General features: G+C 40.0%; 1 protein-coding gene across 5 annotated transcripts in view; it reads left to right on the top strand.

The window, feature by feature from the left end:
- nhsa (Nance-Horan syndrome a (congenital cataracts and dental anomalies)) overlaps window positions 1-15340 on the top strand; it is a 59801-nt gene extending 44461 nt beyond the window's left edge. For 2 of the 5 annotated variants that reach the window (XM_030132250.1, XM_030132254.1), the window contains exons 3-9: window positions 67-200; window positions 2758-2820; window positions 5532-5724; window positions 6714-6845; window positions 8606-11437; window positions 11617-11740; window positions 12331-15340. In XM_030132250.1, the coding sequence (XP_029988110.1) occupies window positions 67-200; window positions 2758-2820; window positions 5532-5724; window positions 6714-6845; window positions 8606-11437; window positions 11617-11740; window positions 12331-12937 (4085 nt within the window). In that variant the 3' untranslated portion in view covers window positions 12938-15340. Of the gene's footprint in view, window positions 1-66; window positions 201-2396; window positions 2448-2757; window positions 2821-5531; window positions 5725-6713; window positions 6846-8605; window positions 11438-11616; window positions 11741-12330 lie in introns of all 5 variants that reach the window. The other 3 variants (XM_030132252.1, XM_030132251.1, XM_030132253.1) reach the window with 3 other exon arrangements.
- Window positions 15341-19706: the final 4366 nt, after the last annotated feature.

Raw genomic sequence — 19706 nt, 5'->3', positions numbered from 1 at the left:
ACATAGAATTATTTGTGTTCTCTCCAGGCCGTCTGAAGGTGCAGTTTTACATTCTTCTTTTTGCAGATCACCAGCGGACACGATCAGGCAGCAGGGAGCGGAGAGTAACCATTTCAATCTCTGCGGTGCCCCCAATGCCCATGTACCCCTCCCCACACACTGGCTCGAGGCACGAAAAGAACCGCTTACAGTTGACAACGGTGAGAGCACTGACTTCATACTCTCCTCTTTACATCAGGATACTGCTCATGTTTACTGTCTTTTATTGAAAGGTACTAGATCATCAGTGGTAGATTCTTTACTACCACACTGTGAAACTATTAGTTATTAATATCACTATAACTATTAATAGATCTTATGCATTTGAAGTCTTACTGAAGTAGAAGTTCTCAAGTAGTATCAACAGAATGTAGTTAGGATATGAAAAGTAACAGCAATCACTGTGCAGTAAAATGTAATTTTCAGTGTTTTACTATTTATATATGATGTTTCAGATTTAACATTGCTGTTGCATTCTACTGCTGTAGATGTTTCAGGACTTCTTTACATGCGGTTGTGGATTTTTTTTTAAATTCTACCACAGTGCATCATGTTCTATAAACTCAAAAGAACCTGAATTGAAGCATTTCTGTCCTGGGAGAACCGTGTATCTTTAAAAATTCAACTTTTCATGAGATCAGGTAACAGGTCTAGGTTTCCAGGTCTATGACAATGCATTTCCCTCTAATTAAAGAGTTTATTTAGCTTAACCCATAAAGACCCAGTGCTATTTTTGTATCAGTTCCCAAATTAATTTTTGTCTCTATTTTACCTTTACTTAAGTGATTTATCATCATTTATTGTAATATTATCCTCTGTATTTCATGTTTTTCACTGTAAGTCAAGTATTTTCTTACATTTAATTTCCTATACTTAATTTAGATGTTCATGAAAACTCACAGTAAATTCAAAGGTTATTATATCAAAACAGAGGAAACTGCTGAAAAAGGCACTTTTTCTTCAAATATATCTCTAACTGAACATAAAACAAGTGTGTCCATCCACTGTCATTGATCCAACTCCATGGGTTTTACTGGTGAATCAATGTTGAAGATGACGGTGTTTCCATGTTCACTGCAGAGCCTCTGAACATCCAAATGGGTCATATCTGATGACCATGAGAAGATGACAAACTGTATTTTACACCAATTATGTACATGGATTGATAAGACTAGTGGATCAACAGGTATTAAACAGTTTAGACCAGTAGATGGTTTTGTTTGTGTAATGGGACTAGTACAAAGGCTGAACCCAAATGCAAGACCAGAACACAGATGACCAATTGAGAGTGTTTATTAAACACAATCACAGTAGTAAAAACACAGCACAAAATTGTTAACACGTCTATGAAGGCGTGTGATACTGGACTCTTCGTCCGGGCTGTGAGCGGAGAATATGGATGGTCAGCACGGCCGAGCCGGAGGATTCCCGTCAACACCCCGACTAGGGCAAAACAGAGGATAGTCAAAAAACAAACCAGGTCATACACAGGAGGGCAATTCAGGAGGCAACGGGACATGAGGGAAAGGCTACTCACGGTCAGGGTCCAGGCGAGGGTCGAAACACAAGGTAACACGTTGGAGGCTGAGGTAGTCAGGGAATAGGCAGAATCAGAAGTCGATGTACGAACCAGGTCAGAACCAGACAAGCAGGCAGACGAGGAACAGGCAGAATCGGTGGTCGGAAGGCAAAAACGGGTCAAAACGGGCAGACAGACTGACAGGTATCCAAAAACGCTGGTAAGTGAGCACACAAAGGTAGAACACAAACTGGCAAAGGAACAGGGGAAAACACAGGGTTTAAATACACAAGAGGGTGGGAAGACAATTGGACACAGGTGGAGGTAATCAGGGAGGAGTCAGGTAATCAGGAGCAGGTGAAACAATCAAGGAGGGGAAGTAAAGACACCAGACATGACACAAGAGGGAAACTTAACAAAATAAAACAGGAAATGACAGAGAAAACAGAAAAGACAGACACAGTCTGGGAGCAGACATGACAGTTTGACAGTGGTTGCTTGGGTCTTTATGGATTAAGAAGGAGAAGAATTTTCTCAACACATAAAGGAGCAATTTATCCTTTTGTTTATCAGAATCATTCAAAAGTAGTTTGTTTGGAGACTTGGTTTTCAATGTACAGAAATGAGATGAAAAACTGTTCCTGAAAAGTTATCAACATTGAAGAGTCAAATGTATAATATTTACCCCTTAGTTGGAGTCGAGTAGAAGAATAAGAAATGGCACAATATGGAAATGCTCAAGTAAAGTTCATGTAACTCAAAGATGTTCTTGAGTACACTACTTGAGTAAAAGTACTTTCCAATATGCATAACATATTACTTACATTTTTCTCCTAAGCAGCCAGAGAGAGATGTTAGAGATGCAACAACACAGTTAGCACAAACACAGGTAAAAACAGAAGTGCACTGTGTTTATAATGTGTTTTTATGTGAGCATGGTTGTTAATACTTCATCAACCATCATCATTTTGTATGTTTAAGTTTATGTTTTATTAAACAGGAGCTCAATAATAACGATGAGGTTTTTTTCAACTCTCCAACCAGTCGTGCATCACATGTATTTGACAGTTCACCTCCCCCTGTATTGTCTGCATATGTTCCTGTTGAATGATGTCCATTTTGTATGAGGTCACATTTCATTTGTCATGTGTCTTTTTTTGTTGTTGTCCTTGTTTGTTTGTTTTTGCCCTGTAATTCAGTTTGAAACCACCCGTTCCTCATCCCCTACCGAATGTTGCCGTTTCTCCCCCTGGAGCAGAAAGGTACAGGTCCCTCCTCCTCCTCCTCCTCCTCCTCCTCCTCCTCCTCCTCCTCCTCTTCCTCCTGGCTACTGTGTGCTCCCTTTAACACTTAATTTCTCAACTCCTTGCCTTCTCGTTTGTTTGGCTCCTCAGTTACATAATGGGTCTCTTTTTAAATGCATGTTCCTCATTGCGGCTGTGATTCCTTCTTGCTTCACCCAGTCAGGAAAAGAGTTAATGTGTTTGTTAAGAGCTTCATTCATGCTGACTCTTCATACATTTGCATAGTGGGGTTCATGTGAAGGGCTGGTCTTTAAGCTGCAGTATGTGAGGAATGTGATGCGAGGGCCACAGTCACAGCCGCCCAGCAGCCTGGGTTTCTCTAATGATAGGGTCCACTTCTCTAGGCTTGTGTCTGTGATTACCCATGATCCTTCTGTGCTGTGGTTTCCTTGAAACTCTTTCTTACTGTACCCATCCCTGAAAGAGCTGACATCCTCATGTTTCTCTCTCTAAAGCCGTTCTTTCACTAAATATACTATTGTGCCCGCTCCAAAGAACAGGCACAAACACCAGCTTGCCACTCCTTTTTTTTTATAAAAACACCTCCTCCTTCCTCTTCTCTCCTTCTGTCCACTCTTCTTCCCTGTCCTCCACCGTCTCTTTCACTGCCACTCGTCTCCTTCATCCTTCCTCAGACACTCTTAAAACCAACCCTTTCTGTTCTCAAAACAAATCAGCTGTAAATGCCTTCCCTTTGATTTTTTTTTTCTACTAGTTGGGAGAAGTTTCCAAGGAAACCAGTTTCTTTTGTGGCTGAGTTTTTGTCAGGGTCTCATTGGTCTGCTGGGAACAGAGAGCACAAAGGCTCAAGAGCTCATTTTAAATGGGGGGTGGGAAGTTGCCCGGTTGAGGAGGTGGGAACCAGTTCAGCTTGAGAATCGGTCCCAGTTTCACATGTGCCTCTCTGTTGGAGTCTCAAGGTAAGCTCTTAACAGCCTAGATTCATCTATCACAGGGATGTAACTTATAGGGGATCTACAGTATTTATGCCAAGTTTGAACGTCTGAAGAGGCCTGTGGAAACATTTTTTCCACAGTAGTCAGAGGGAGGACTGTGCAGTGATTGATACTGAAGCTGCCGTTCACCGGAATGCTGCCATGAAGTATTTCCACTCAAATATTTCCGGAGACTGGTTATTATGCGGGGGACTCACATAGGGGTGTCACAGATTGTCAGAGCATGACTTAAGAGTTTCCAAACTAACGTGTTGTGACCAGACATGACTGTTTACACTGTTTGTCACATTACAACCCTATGCGGTAATTGTTGACCAAAGAAGACGTCTCAGATTTTCAAAGCAGAGAAAGACTGGCAGTAGCATACCGGCATGTGCTGTTTATTGGTCTGATGTGTTTACATTTCTGAAAACAGTCAGGGGGCTCTTAACTTTTTTCCAGGTGCAGAAATATTTCCTGATTTTCACTTGTTACAAATGCTCAGGTTCTCCTCTTTTTGCATGAGGTAGTGTAGATTCATTGACTGTCTCTTATGATCTCTATTCTCACTCTCTAAGGCATGCTTTTCCTTTCCATTACTAAATGGATCCTATGCACTGACACGTGTCTTGAAAAAAAAACTCAGCTCCTGGAAGGGCATGTGTATTGATTTACCTCTGCACAGACAGTAAGCAGTCTGCCTCAGATTAATAAGACACTAATCTCTACATCTAGCCCTCAGCAGATCAGGTTTTACTATTTGACAAAAGCAGTGTAATCCCTGACTTTAATCACTGATCTCCAAGCAAGCATCACATCCCCCTCTCTGAAGCTGAGTTCAGACTTTGTTTTTTGAGAATAACTCTTTACATTAAGAATTAAGTTTTATTTAATAGCTAATAAGGCCCTTATAAGACTCTGACTAACAGTGAGTTTTTCAGCTTCATTGCTAAAACACTGTATTTATAGATTATTTTTATTCACATTTTATCAGCCTTGACAACATGTGGCTCTTAATCCAGATGGTGGAGCTACAAACAGTGAATAATGCGTTGATTAGTGCTTAATTGTTGTAGCTCAGGTGGTTAAGTGGGTTGTACAAAGCGGTTGGTGTTATTTATCTATTTCAGGTTATTTATCACTACAACCACTTCCTGTAGTAAGGAAAAACAACTTCCATGATTAATTATAATAAAGCACTGATTAGGCTTTAGATCCAGTATCTGAGGAAAAAAACATAGTTAATGATACTTAAGTCCATAATAAAAATGTGTATTAATCTTAATACATCAACAAAAATATTTAAAGTTTAATAACACAGTGGCTCTTTAGTTAAACAAATTTCATTTGTGATGCTATAAACAACTGTATAAACGTGTGGAACATTTATTACTGTTCTTACCTAGCCTCTAAACAATAAAGATGTTATTTTTATATGTATTTAACATAATAATAAACACATGTATGATGCTGTTATAAACATGTACCAGAGTAATGTTAAGTGATGTCTTATAATTGCTTATAGATGCCTTTAAGTGCAACATTAGCCATATTTATGAGGCTTTCATTAACACATAATAATCCTAATTACCATGTTACATGGGCTTTATTACCTATTAACTAATTCTTGTAAGGATCTAAATATAAAGTGTTATTCTTAACTTTGCTGCACCATTCTCATACAATGCCGCCTAACCTTAACAACCTAACCATGCAAATATCCATCTATTGCAGGCTGCGCCCTCTGACCCCGACATTGACGGGGTGGCTCTAGGTCACCGGTCTAAGTTTCCCATCCTTAACATCCCCTCCACTCTGGACAAGCAGACTAACTGGTCTAAAGCCCTGCCGCTGCCCACCCCAGAGGAAAGAATGAAAAGCAATTCCCAAGTGATCACCTCATGTGTCATCCCCATTAATGTGACTGGTAAATTAAAAGCTTTCATTATTTTATGCCTGAATCTTTGATGTTGTAACAGAACTTCATCCATAGCTCTTCTTTTCATCTTGATCTGTCAGTGGTATGATGTCTGATGAAAGGAGCCTCAGTGTCACTCCTGCTTAGCCGTAGGACAATAAAACTGTGCAGATTGAAATGTTTCCAAAAACGCCTGAAAATCTGCAAGTAGCCATAAAACGTCTTCAGTCACTAAATGCTCATGCAAAGATGTATGTATTCATGCAGCTCCTGAATGTGCAAGTCATACTTTGTGTCCCGTTAACCTTCTTCCTCATGCTTCGATGCTTTATCCCTGTGATTGCAAAGAGGCAAGATGCTGTGACATGAATGCAAATGAGCTATGTCTAAACTGTTGAAAAGGCCTGCCTAATGTTATTTATTCTAACCCGCATTGACTTGAACAAGAGTTGCACGCCAACAGCGGCTGTGTCGCAGACAGTTTAGGGTAAAAAAAATGCACATTGTAAGCGAATCCTTGCAATTGCTATGGTGCCGAAAAGCCTGACCTGCTATCACATGATAGTCATAAAGCATGGAGAGGGAGAGACAACGCTGCAAGCAGGAAGAACACAAAAAACTAAAGCAGAAGCCTTGGGGGCAGCATTTTGTCTTTGGTCAGTAAACCCATCAGTACACTTACATTTGTTTGTGTTATTACACTTCTGTACATTTCTTCATTAAACATGTCACAGCTTATAGTTGGCTTTAAAAAGTACTGTATGTACCTCCACATTCTAAACCAAAAACCCATTTTGCCTTGGTTTTACTTTGGCAGCTAGCTCTGTCAGATCAGATTCCTCTCTCGTGTGCTATTTTTGTGCAATATCTAATTTTGTTCAGCCAAGTGGTGCGTGTTTTTTTTTTTTTTCTTTTTACGAGACGGCGGTAGATGTAAAGAAGGAATCGCTGCAGTTGCCTTTAACAAAGATTCCTCAGATGTCCTGTCTCTGTTGCAGGGGTTGGCTTTGACAGAGATGCTAGTGTGCGCTGCTCGCTGGTTCACTCGCAGTCTGTGCTTCAGAGGAGGAGGAAGTTGAGGAGACGGAGGACTGTCGCCGGCGTTCCCAGACAGGTGCAGCAAGACTTAGGTATGTAACAGATCACAGTGACTCAGAATTTTACTTTACAGTTATGAGTTTAGGGTTTGGTTTTTTTATTTGCAGGTTTTTAATTTAGAAACAGAAGTACAGAAATGCAACAAGAAAGTAAAAACACACCCATCAACAAAGTTCCATCCTCTGGATAGAACTTATCATGATTATGTAAATTTACATTACATTTTATTTTACATTCTAGCAGACAGTTGTTTGAAGATACCACTTGAGTTAAAATTTGATATAAATCTGTTTGTAAAATGTTGAAATGTAGTGACTTTTAGAAAATAATTTACTGTGAATGTAGTAGAATGTGTACAAAATTTCACTGCATGGTAGCAAACGGGCATTTCAGTCATTTTTCCAGATCTTGACCTTTGACCTAGATTAGCCGAATATTAATTATCTGTCATCACTATCATCAGATACACACACAAATTAAGATTTGTCCAAATTTTTGGACAGACAGACACACAGAAAGTGCTGGTAGAAACATAACCCGTATGAGAAAGTAAATAGATGGCATTAGTATATATAGATATTACAGATATGCTTTTTAAAGTCAGGCAAGAGAGGCTGGTGCTGAAAGTAATAGAATCTAACATTGTATGTCAGTGAGTTGTGCTAAGTATGAATTAAAAGCCATATTTCAGTTTCCCATCTTCAAATGTAGATGATCAATTATGTTTTATTGTGGCAACAATCTTTTGGTTTTTACTCATTTTATGCTGGAGAAAGATCTGTCTGAGCCCATTGTTATTGTGGAATAAGCCCAGGATGCAGTGACAGTGTTTCTGCAGAAAATGTCAGAGCATCATGGCTAAAATCCAGAAAAGAAAATGCAGTGAAAGAACCAAACAGGCCTGCACAATCCAGATCTTCTTAAAGGAGTGATATTTTGCTTTTTTAAATGGAATTATGCATTTTAAAACATGTCCCTGTGGTCTACATAAACTGTAAATGCTATGCTTGGGTCTGAATTCTTCATTAATTAAACTCCACAGGTCCATCTTCAACCCTATTTCTCGGTAATTACACTAGAAGGGTCGTTTTGAGCGCTGGCCCTTTAAATGCACATGAGCCACTTCTCGCCCCACCCCCTCCAGGTTGTTGACTGTGCTGCTCTGTCCCTTTCCGCCACTTGTGTTCGTTAATACAACCAACAACTGAACATTTTAGGTTATCAGCTCGAAGTTTGGACATATTTTCAGTATGGCCTGCAACTGCTGGTGCCAATAAACAATTATGGCGTACTCAGAGAAATGTTCATCGGAAGTCTTGACCTTGTATGTGCAAATGTTGTGATGTAACTAGTTATAGACGCAATAAATTATGTAGGAATTAAAACGGGTTGTAGAAATCCACTTGAGTTTTGCCAAAATTAATATAAATATAGCTTTGCAGCACCTGGAGGGCTCAAATTCAAACTGTTTGAACTATTAGGGTCCAAATACACAAATAAATGTACCAAAGACTAATAAAAGTGGGTTTAGCAAAATATGACCCCTTTAAGACATTTCCATTTTCAAGGTGTAGTTGCGAGCTTGGAGGTTGTTCATGTTTAGAGCGGTGGGGACGTAAGTAGGGAGGAGAAACACTGAAATAGACTGTTTGCAACCAAAGACAAGCAAAGACACTAGGACTTTAAAATCCCCTTTAAAACATAACACAAAGGACATTTAGCACCTGCCCAAGACTGTTAACACATAATGTCTCTTCTTATGCTTACAGCCGTGTCTTCCTTTCTTTTCCAGACTCTGATGACTCTCCGGGTTCCAGAGAACGGACTGTGATAGTTCATGCCAGTCCTGACATCACTCCCTCCAATGAGGAGCTGGCTGGTCATCTCAACACCAGAGACTCAGGTTGCCAGACAGAGGACTTTTTAATCTCAGGAGCACCATCTCGGAGGCGGATCAGGTCCCAGCGAGGCCAAGGAGCTTCACTGTCCCTGTCCCACTCTGCAGGAAACATCTCCTCCCTGACAGACAGCGCTGACGCCATGTTCACCACCTCAGTGGGTGCACGTCTGCGCTCTCGGAGTCTCCCCAGAGATGGGAGTCATTTGATTGACAATGGCCGGAATGACAGCGATGATGAGGAAGAACTCTCTCCGTTTGATGCTGTGGACTTCTTGTCTAGACCTGGGGAGTTAATTCTGAAAGATGAAGGAGAGAGCACGGATGATCAGGCAATGCCCGGTCGCCAGCTCGGCAGCCTCAAGTACAAGCAGCTCTCAGAGAGTCCAGAACGCAGCTGGATGGAAAGGACCCGATCGCAGCTGCCCAGGAAGGCCGACATGGGCAGCTGTGAGATCTCGTCAAGTTCAGACACATTCAGTAGTCCTGTTCACTCGGTCTCAGCTGCGGGGGTGCTGGGAAGCCAGATGGACCATAAGGATGACCACCAGTCCTCTAGTGGGAACTGGAGTGGGAGCAGCTCCACCTGCCCCTCGCAGACCTCAGAGACAATCCCCCCAGCAGCTTCTCCGCCACTGACTGGCTCCTCCCACTGTGACTCTGAGCTGTCCCTGAATGCCGCCACGCACACCAACGACGACCAGACCGGCTTCCTCCTGGACCACTACCCGGGCCTCAGGACACAGCGAGCAGGCTCCTTCTCCTCCACAGCTATGGACATATTAGAGGAGGTCGGGGTCAGCACCCCCATTGAGAGTGAATGGAGTTACCATCACCAGGACACTCCATGTGCGCAGGACTTCAGCCCTGAGCCTAACAGAGAGGCTGAGAGTAGCCTGGGCTGCCCCAGCTTCACCAGCATGGCCACCTGCGAGAGCAGCTACTCCGACAAGCCCATGTCGGAGAAAGCCGATACTGTCTCACACTACTCTGTCGACACTGAAGGTTACTACACCTCCATGCACTTTGACTGTGGTCTGAAAGGCAGCAGAAGCTTCACTTACAGTAACTATGCAGCTCCTGGCTCTGACTGTGGCCTGTCTGATATAAGTGGTCACATGACCCTTGGGAGACGCTGCCTGTCTTTAAGGAAAAAAAAAGTGAAGCCATCTCCACCTAAGCGGAGTTCATCCTTAAGGAAAATATGCAGTGAGGGAAATATCCCTGATAGAAAAGAACCAAAGATAACCTGCGGACAACACCTCCCACTGTCTTCCAAGGACAGAAAACTGCAGCTGTCTTTATCGGGCTCATCAGGTCACATAGAAAACTCTTCATTATCCAGAGAACCTCTGGTGATCTGGGGAGTTGAGGGCTCAACCGATCTACCTGACCTTGGTGTGTTTAGTTCCACAGATGCACATTCATTTAAGGACGAAGGCGTTGTACAGTCCGACTATGCAGATCTGTGGCTCCTGAATGACTTAAAGTCCAACGATCCGTACAGGTCATTGTCAAACTCCAGCACAGCAACAGGCACAACGGTCATCGAATGCATCAAGTCACAGGAAAGCTCAGAATCCCAAACATCCCAGTCTGGCTCCAGATCCACCACCCCATCACTTCCATCAGTGGAGGGAGACTTCAAGCTGACATCCCCGGAGAAGCTGGCAGGCCTAGCAAGTCCATCCAGCGGCTACTCCAGTCAGTCAGAAACCCCAACGTCATCCTTCCCCTCCGCTTTTTTCCCTGGGCCACTGTCGCCATCCAGCGGTAAGAGGAAGCCCAAAGTCCCAGAGAGGAAGTCCTCGCTTTCCTCGCTGTCACTGCAATCGCTGTCGTGCAGGGATGGAGCCACGTCAAAACGAGAGCTGGAGTTACCCATAATCCCTCCCTCCCATCTCGATCTAAGTGCCCTTCATAGTGTTGAAAACAAGGCTTCAGCTTTCAGAACCCAGATGCAAATCCTTCACCAAAACAAACACAAAGCCAAACCTGTAGCGCCACATAAATCAGACGTGTTTAACGCCCAGTCGATGTCCATCACACCCACTGTGCTGCATTCAGTGCAGCTTAGATCCATCAGCAGGGAAAATGAAAGTCATGATGAAAAAGATCCATCTTCCAGACTTAAATGTCCCACTGTGAACTTAACAAGCACACACACTAGTTGTAAATCTTCAGATCTCAGTAGCCCCCTTTTGCACAGCTCACACCACACATCCCCAAAGCAGTCGTACGAATCAGTGTTTACCTCAAATGAAGAGCTTGCAGATGTGTGTGGGGAAGCAGTATATCAAAGCGAGACCACAGAAGAGCTGGACAGAGAGGCCTCGACTGTTTCAGAGAGTATGACGGCATCAGAGCCATCAACAGACCAACCAGAAGGAGAGGTCTACAGAGAATCAGCAGAAACCCCCGTCAGCCTGGAGTCTGAATCTGCACCCCTGGAAGGACTCAAGCCACGTGATGATGGTGATGATGATGATGATGATGAAGCAGCTCAATTACAACTTAACTCTGTCCAGCACAGCTTACTCAGAAGAAGCAGCAGCCTGGACACAGTGCCTGCTCTGTGTGGTCAGTCAGAGCTGTTACAAGTCAGTCCAGTCAGTGGAGAGGGCAGCAAAGAAGTGGAAGACGAGTCCTCGAGTGTTTCGGCTGAAAGTGCCTCACCGGGCAGCAAGGAGGAGTCCACGGCAGACACAGAGGGATACTATAGTAAAGGTAATTTAAGATTGCTTCAGTAGGGCCTTGAGTTATTGTTTATCATCTTCATCATATTATGTCAAGTAGGTTCAGTTTAGGATAGTTTTTGGTCAGAGATCTACAGAGTCTTGACTTAACTGACATCTTGAAATAATCCATTCATTCCCAATGTAATGATGTCTGATGTGTGTTAACAGATAGTACACCCAGTGAAAGCACTGTTTCCCCTCTGAGCGACGAGTCAAGGCCAGAGGATGACGCTGTGTTCCTGTCACCCACCAAAGCACGAACTACTGACGACCTGTTTGCTGTGATTCACAGGTGAGCGTATGGAGCTGGAACAACAGGATGCGTAATAACTCAACAAAATGTGAAAAATTTTCACCTCCTCATGCATAAACGCATAATACATGAATTGAATACAGTATGTAATAAATTCCCACACATGATCAAGTAAATTATACATATTGTGGTAGTTATAACTCATGTTTATGATGAAGGTGTATTATGCAATAACTAAAACCCATGTCTTTACCTGTACATGTAATGTAATATGTTAAATATTAAGTGTAACCCTGTGTTATAGTTATTGTTGTTTCTAGCAGAGTTGACTAGTATAAGCGTCTTTTCAGGGCTCCTACAAAGGCCATCAAATGGCTTCAACTTATTCACAAACCTGCTTCATCTGCAAAAAGTGAAACTCTTTTTGTGATAACATCGTTTGTCATAAACTGCATTCAGGATGTTTTTTTATTCCAAAATGTGTCTGATTATTACAGAATATAGGCACTATTACATTATGGTGTGAAAATGAATTGCTTTTTTGTCAGGCTGATACGTCTTACAGTGTTTTTGTACAACAGATGGACTAAATGTTTGCAGAGATTCTTAACTGGACTTTTCATTCTCAGGTCCAAAAGGAAAGTGTTGGGGAGGAAGGATTCGACAGAGCTGGCAGTGAGAAACCGTCTCGGTGCTGCATCTGGGAACACCCCACCCAGCAGCACTGTGAGCTCCCCACTGGCATCACCATCACCCACTGTGACCCCACCTGGCCTGCAGAAGACCCCTGGGCCCATATACAGGAATGCAAAAAAGTCCAGCACCTCCAATGAGGAGTTTAAACTGCTGCTGCTTAAAAAGGGGAGTCGTTCCGATTCTAGTTACCGCATGTCAGCCACTGAGATCCTCAAAAGCCCCATCGCTCCAAAATCCCCTGGAGACTCCCTAACAGAGTCTCCTCGACAGCCAGAGGAGCCCACCTCCCCTCCACAGCAGCCCCAGTCAGGCCCCGATCAGCTGTCCAGCCCTTATCCCAAAGCCAACGCAGACGGATTCTCCCCGAAACTGTTCCCTACGTCTGCCTCCTCCAGACAGGGTCGCTCCAGGATCCCCCCGCCTGCCAACAGCAGCCGCTACGGCATGCGCAGCAGGATCTACTCAGCCCCCATGCAGGCCATCTCTGAGGGCGAAACGGAGAACTCAGATGGAAGCCCTCACGACGACCGCTCATCATGAAACAGGCTGTAAGAGCAGAACGTTCACAGCTGAAACCAATGGACCAGAAGAAAACTGATGTGAGATGCAGCGAGGGCATGAGTAATGATCTGTTTTATTGAATACAGATTCAATTCAAGAGGTTAATTTGGATGGAAAACATAAATATAAAAATATATTTTAGTTTTTACAAGATATATATTGTGCAGTTTCATGGGTGTTTCCTTTTTTGGTTTTTCTGTGGATGGTTTCATTTTACCTGTGCTCAAATATTTTACACACAGAAGCATCTTTGTGGAAAGAACACTTATTAGGAACAGGCAACCAGGTTCAGAAATGAGCAAAACTCTTCTGGTTCATGACCAGTCCCATAAAAAACAGGATCACATCCATTTTATTAGGTCTTTGTTTAGTTTCTCTTGCCCTGTCACACACCTATAGGTTGCCTTCCCTTTTCCTACAACACATTCATGTTTCAGTACCTTCTGGAAATATAAAAATATATGTGTGGACTGTATGTATTCTGTGAATACCTATGCAATTAGATTTGATTTGTACACTTCTTTGAGCCGCTTATACAATTGATTCCCCAACTGAAGTGGTCAGGGCAAACACTGTGTGAACAACAGCAGAAGTAAAAAAAAAAATATGAAGCCTCAATGCATCTGATCATACATTTGATGTGATGTGCCTGCATATTAGAGTCAGATATTCATGACAGAATATGATGACAGTGTTTCAAATTTTAATTGAAAGATGATGAATTGGAGGAGAGGTTTCCAAATGTTAAAGCCAAGCACTAAGTTGACAATCTCTGAGGACGAGGAGGAAGCAGGTGTTAATGTGGGAGTCGGAGAAGTGGTCAAAAAGTGGGAGGTAGTGAAACAGGAGAGATGTACATGAACGAGGAGGTCATATGTTTAAAAAAGATGTAAAACAAAAAGGTCATCTCTGGTTTGCTGACGGTATGTTTAGGAATTGTTGATAGAGGCAAGTGGAAAGTGTTCAGGAGGATCAAAAATGCCTTATTCGTAACTGCTTATAAGAAGAATCAGGATCGATATCGAATCAGCGTCGATACGTGAGCGGCAGCTTGGGCCTTGGCAAGTTGAGTGTTTATCTGAGATTTACCAGTTTGACAGTGTGTGTAGCGTTAAGTTTAGAGCCAGGTTATCGTCTGTCCCAGGGTTTACTGATGTGGCATTTGCTGCTGTTTTGTACCAAATGCTCCTTTATTTTTCTCCCCATCAAAGTGTACAAACTTGCCACGGGTTCACATAAATCTAGATATATTTATTTTTTTAGCAGACACAGAACAGGTTATAAGAACCAGAAATCCCATTTGGTTTGTACTTAAAATGTTCTAATGAAAGTATGCAATGAATTGTTAGTATTTTAATAACATATTTTATTCAGATGCATATTTTGTTTATAAGAGACAAATTTAAGAATCGTTTTTAAAACACTGGCTGCAGAGACGAGTAGGAAAGCAACTCAACAGATGACGTGAACAGTCATAAGCTACAAATGAGGTGTTAGCTGTAACCTTAAGGCCCTGTTTATAGGTATGTGGTTCATTGCAGTGACGGTACACAACATTATGCACAGTTTGCAAAGTCTACGTAGCCATATTAGCCCTATGGGACTCAGTCTGTCCCCATAGGTCCACTGTAAATATTAGCTTTAGCTTTTGGCCTTAATAAACACCACAGATTCCCTTCAGTAACTTGACACAACAGTGACGTATAACAGGGTACACAATGGGTTATATCTGTGAACCTTCATTCCAACCTTTTTTTTTTTTTTTTTTTTTTTGCACTGATAAAGTGATGTTTGTGAAGTTTCATTTGTCTCTTGCTGTACCTGGAGATATTTATAGACCTTTTACATGGAACTGTTTGACTTTTCCTTGAGTAATCTTCAGACTTTAGGAGTGGATTAGACGCTTCTGCCAAAGGCTAGAACATGTACAGTACATGTTAGTGGCATTGAACTGTTTTTCTTCTCTCGTTTACTTGACTGAAATGTTCTTGAAATCTTTTTTTTTTTTTAAACACAGTACTAAAGAAGAATGACTTAAGCATTAACTTATGGTACTAGATGCATTTCATTTGGATCAACCTCTATACTGTAGCTCTCAGCTTTGTATTTTCTTGTACAAAATTGTAAATACGATAACTTTTCGACATTGTCACAAAGGTCAATGAATTGTTTCTTATGTAAAAAAAAAAATGTTTTCAAAGTTTACATTAATTTCAAACCTTTGTATATTTTTGAGCTGTGGAACACTTTGTCTTGTATTTATTTTTTAGTAAGCGTTGTGGAAATCCCATAGTAAATCCTATCAAAGCCAACTGCTAGCACAACAGGCTGCTTAGCAAATGTGTATAAAAAGATAAATAAATGTGACTGCTCTGAAAATGATCCAGAAGAGTCTCTTTTGTCTACTTGGAAACCAAACTTACTGAAAGTCAATGTAAATGACTATTCTACTGTCAAACACTGTCTCCAAGAGTCTTTATGTCATTTTACACCTTTTAACATGTTTTATTTATAAGATATGTAAGATAAGATGTCGATATATAAGATATTTAAATTTTGTGATTTCATTTTGTTGGTTGAACATTTATCTTTTTATGTTTTTTACATCATTTTTATGTTTTTACATCTTTCACTACATGTAACAACATGTAGCATCATGTTGTTGCATTATTTTCATCTTATCTTTTTGAATCTGTATAACATTATTCTCTATCATATTGTGTTTTTAGACCTTTATAATCTTGTTTGTTTTTTATAACTTGTATTTTTATTTTATGTTTTTGTTGTTGCATCATTTTTATCCTGTCATTTTCATCATGTTGCACGTTTCATCATGTTTTGTTTTGTTTTTTAATCATTTTCATGTTATTACATCTTTTACCTTGTTAAATTATTTTCTTATTACATCTTTTTAATCTTTTTGCATCTTTTTAACATCATGTTTTAGACTATTTTAATCTTTCCTTTGTATTTTTTGTCTTGCTGCATAATTTTTATCCTGTTGTGTCATTTTCTTCTTGTTGCATCTGTTACATGGTTTTAATCTATTTACATCATTTCTATTATACTTTTTAGCACATTTTATTCTTGCATCATCAACATTGTTTAAGTCTTATTAGCTTGTAGACTTTTTTTCTCATTTTTTCCTGTTATGTCCTTTACATCATTAGATGTTGCTGTATCATTTTCTGCTATTTTTTGTCATATTATTTCTTTTATGTTATTTCAGTCTTGTTAGCTCTGTTACTACGTTGTTTTTATTGTGAATCATTGTGTCATTTTTTTATCTTTTTTTTACCTTTAATTTTCTGAGTTCAACATTTATTCACTCTCTTTCAGAGCACACTTCTCTTTTATTTAGAAAAATGAACTCACTTGTAACACTATTATGAATAATTTCTCTTGAAATTCACAGTCCAGTTTGGGTCCTGACCTTAAGTTTCCTCTTTCCATCCTTTGGTCACGTTAATAATAATTCAGTGAAATCCTTATTTAATTTTTGAGAAAAAGTCTGGTGATCATGAAGCTTTTAGGAGACATATTTGTTAGTTACAGCGTTTGTTTTTATTTAATTCATGCAGTATTTATATTAATCCACATATATAGTCTCCACTTCACACACACTTTTTTATCACCTGTCAAATGTTTTATATTTTCAGAAGGAACTATTAGGTTTGGAGCAATCACAGCAATATTGACATGGTATTAACTAAAAACTAAATTATTAGAGGACCTTAAATTGTCAGTTTTACATTATACCATTAGATGGCGCCATTAGCGGCATCAGACTAGACTGAGTTACAGGATGCTTCAATTAGGGAAAACGACAGAAATGTGAGAGCACCACAGTGTGTCTTTGCTTAATAAACATTTAAGCACTGAAAAATTAAGAAAGTGTAATATATGAAGCAGTATAGCACTAATTAATGTAATAATCCTCCCCCCAAAAAAAGGAAATAAAAATTGAATTAATGGCTGAAAAAGTATTTGTTTTCACTTAATCCATTGGTTTTACAAACCAATAATCAGAAAATTTGACCAATAATTTGTTTTTTAAATATCCTGACTGAAACTATAATAACATGTTTGTTATTGCATTATCTTCAAATGATAATGTAACAATATCATATACATTTTCTGAAATGTATAGCATATATTATTTATGGTCAAAGTTAAACATGATTTAATTTTTATAATATTTTCAGTCAAGTTAAGTGCAAAGTATATTACATTTATAATAAATTATTACAATATTGAGGACTACATGCAATGAAGACACAATAACATCATGTTTCATAGCTTTCATTCGTTTCATTGCATCATCCTCATCATCATCATCATCACCAGTTCTAGTTCTCAGTGCTGTTCTGTTTTTCCTTGTTGCGCCAGTCCCACATTGTTTGTATTTTTATTGTAGGCTTGTGTTGACCCTGGGGGGACTGTACAAGGTCAGACAGAGGGGTGGGCTGTGTTGCCTCTGTCAGTGATACAGAACCTTTCAGTGGAAATGAACACTAGAGGGTGTTCTTCAGCTGAAACCACAGGGGGACGTTCTCTGGGTAATTTAATGCAAATTGAGTGTAAATGTGAATTAGGACTCTTTTGTGTCTTGGGCTGTGAAATAACACAGCTGAGTTTATTTTTAAAGGTATCCTATTGAGCCCAAGCAGGTATCTCTCCTCCTAACAGACCAGCTACAGTTATTAACATGTCATTTTTGCATATGTTGTGTCATTTTCACAGTCTTGCTCCAGCTCTTAAGTCAGTATGAATTCCCTTTGTTGCTCTGGCTCATGTCAAACGGGTCTTTTTTACAGACAAAAATGCCTTGTTCTCTGTGCATGTCAACTGAGCTGAGGCTGTGAATGGAGAAAAAAAAGGTAAACAAAGCTCCAGACTGTTTGGCATCCCAAATGGGTACCCATCAAAGGGCATGCTGACCGTGAACCCTGACCTTGATTAACATTGGAGACAGGATGGCTTTCAATGGAAGGCATAGATTAGAAGCAGAGCAAGAGAAATATATTTACTGCAGAATTAATGTTCCTAAATAAAAGGAAAAATTAATGGAACTTATGCCAGCTCTGTGTAGAGCTGAAGGAGTCACCCAGTCAAGCTTTGATGGAGCCACACATCTATTTCTTTCTCTCTGTGTGTAGTTTCATAGGCTTTGTATTGCCCTCTGGCTCTAAACAGAGTACAGTAGACATTGTGTGGCTGTAAAAGCAAACATCAGCCCATGCAGTGTGACATTTATGATCCTCTGACTATGAAGAATGAGGACAAAGACATGTATAGACCTTTATAAAACAACACTTGGATTCTCATACAACGCCAAAACAAAGACCATTGAAAACCTGCACCATTAACACTTACTTAGCCTCCAAAGTCTCCATATTTGTATTGTAATGTATAGTGACACATTTTTCCAACATGTGCAGCATGAATGTACCAGGAGCATTCTGGAGCTGATCCAAACAGACTGAACTGGCAGTGACAATGAAGAGGAGAGCACCTGCAAGCAATTTCTGACTACATTGAAAACACTGACTATTCACTTTTATATCTCTGGTACAGAAATCTTGATTGAAGCTGTACACTAAAGCAACAACACATCCAGTCCTGATCTAAGCGTTCCACATGTGAGTAATCCTGACTGTACACAGTGTAAGGGAGGGTGAGGAGGAGATGGAGGGGGAGACACTGAGGAGTGAACCACACCAAAGTCACCACCACGCCACCAGGGTGTATTGCGAAACTCATTATAGTGCATTAAACAGCCTCCCTGTGGAACAATGAGAGGCCCTGGGGCCCGCAGGCAGAGCCTGGGGCTGGCTGGGACAGATATGGAGACCCAGGGGATCCTGCTCACCAGGGCTTGTCCTTAGCAGACTCTCATCCACAGCTGCCATGATCTGAACTGCTCTGCTTCCTGAGCCACCATCAGAGTAGTGTCAAGGAGTCAAATAATGTCTGGACCAAGGAAAAGAATGAGAGCGTAATAACATACTTTTTTTTAAATAAATTAATTAATTAATTAATTAATTTATTTATTTATTTATTTATTTATTTATTTATTTATTTATTTATTTATCACATTTGTTTTATTATGATTAAATGTTATTTTATATTATTAAATGTTAGTGTATTCTATTCTATTCTATATGTGAGATTTGTTAGTGCATTATTAGTGATGATGATGATGATGATGATGATGATGATGATGATGATGATTAGTTTGTTTTATGATGATTAAATGTTATATTATATGATTACATGTCAATGTATTCTATTCTATTCTACTCTATTCTTTTCTTTTCAGTTCTATTCTATTCTATATGTGAGATTTGTTAGTGCATTATTAGTGATGATGATGATAATGATAATGATGATGATGATGATTTAGTATGTTTTATAATGATTAAATGTTATACTAAATGTATCACAATGTACCTGTGCAAAACTCTATTCTATTCTATTCTATTCTATTCTATTCTATTCTATTCTATATGCGGGTTATCTATGTATTTATGTATTAATGTATTACATAATTGTTTTATTATTATTATTATTATTATTATTATTATTATTATTATTATTATTATTATTATTATTATTATGTATATTTTCGTGGGGTTTTTTTTTTTTTTTTTGGTTTTGTTTTTTTCTGTGTCTTGTGTGAGGAGGAGGAGGAGGAGGAGGAGGAGGAGGAGGAGGGAGGGGAGGACTCGCTGCTGATGCGTGCGCA

Source organism: Sphaeramia orbicularis, chromosome 4 (genome assembly GCF_902148855.1).
Source record: "Sphaeramia orbicularis chromosome 4, fSphaOr1.1, whole genome shotgun sequence".
Lineage (NCBI taxonomy): Eukaryota > Metazoa > Chordata > Actinopteri > Kurtiformes > Apogonidae > Sphaeramia > Sphaeramia orbicularis.
The sequence above is the reverse complement of the archived record's forward strand: the minus strand, read 5'-3'. Positions and strand labels throughout refer to the sequence as shown.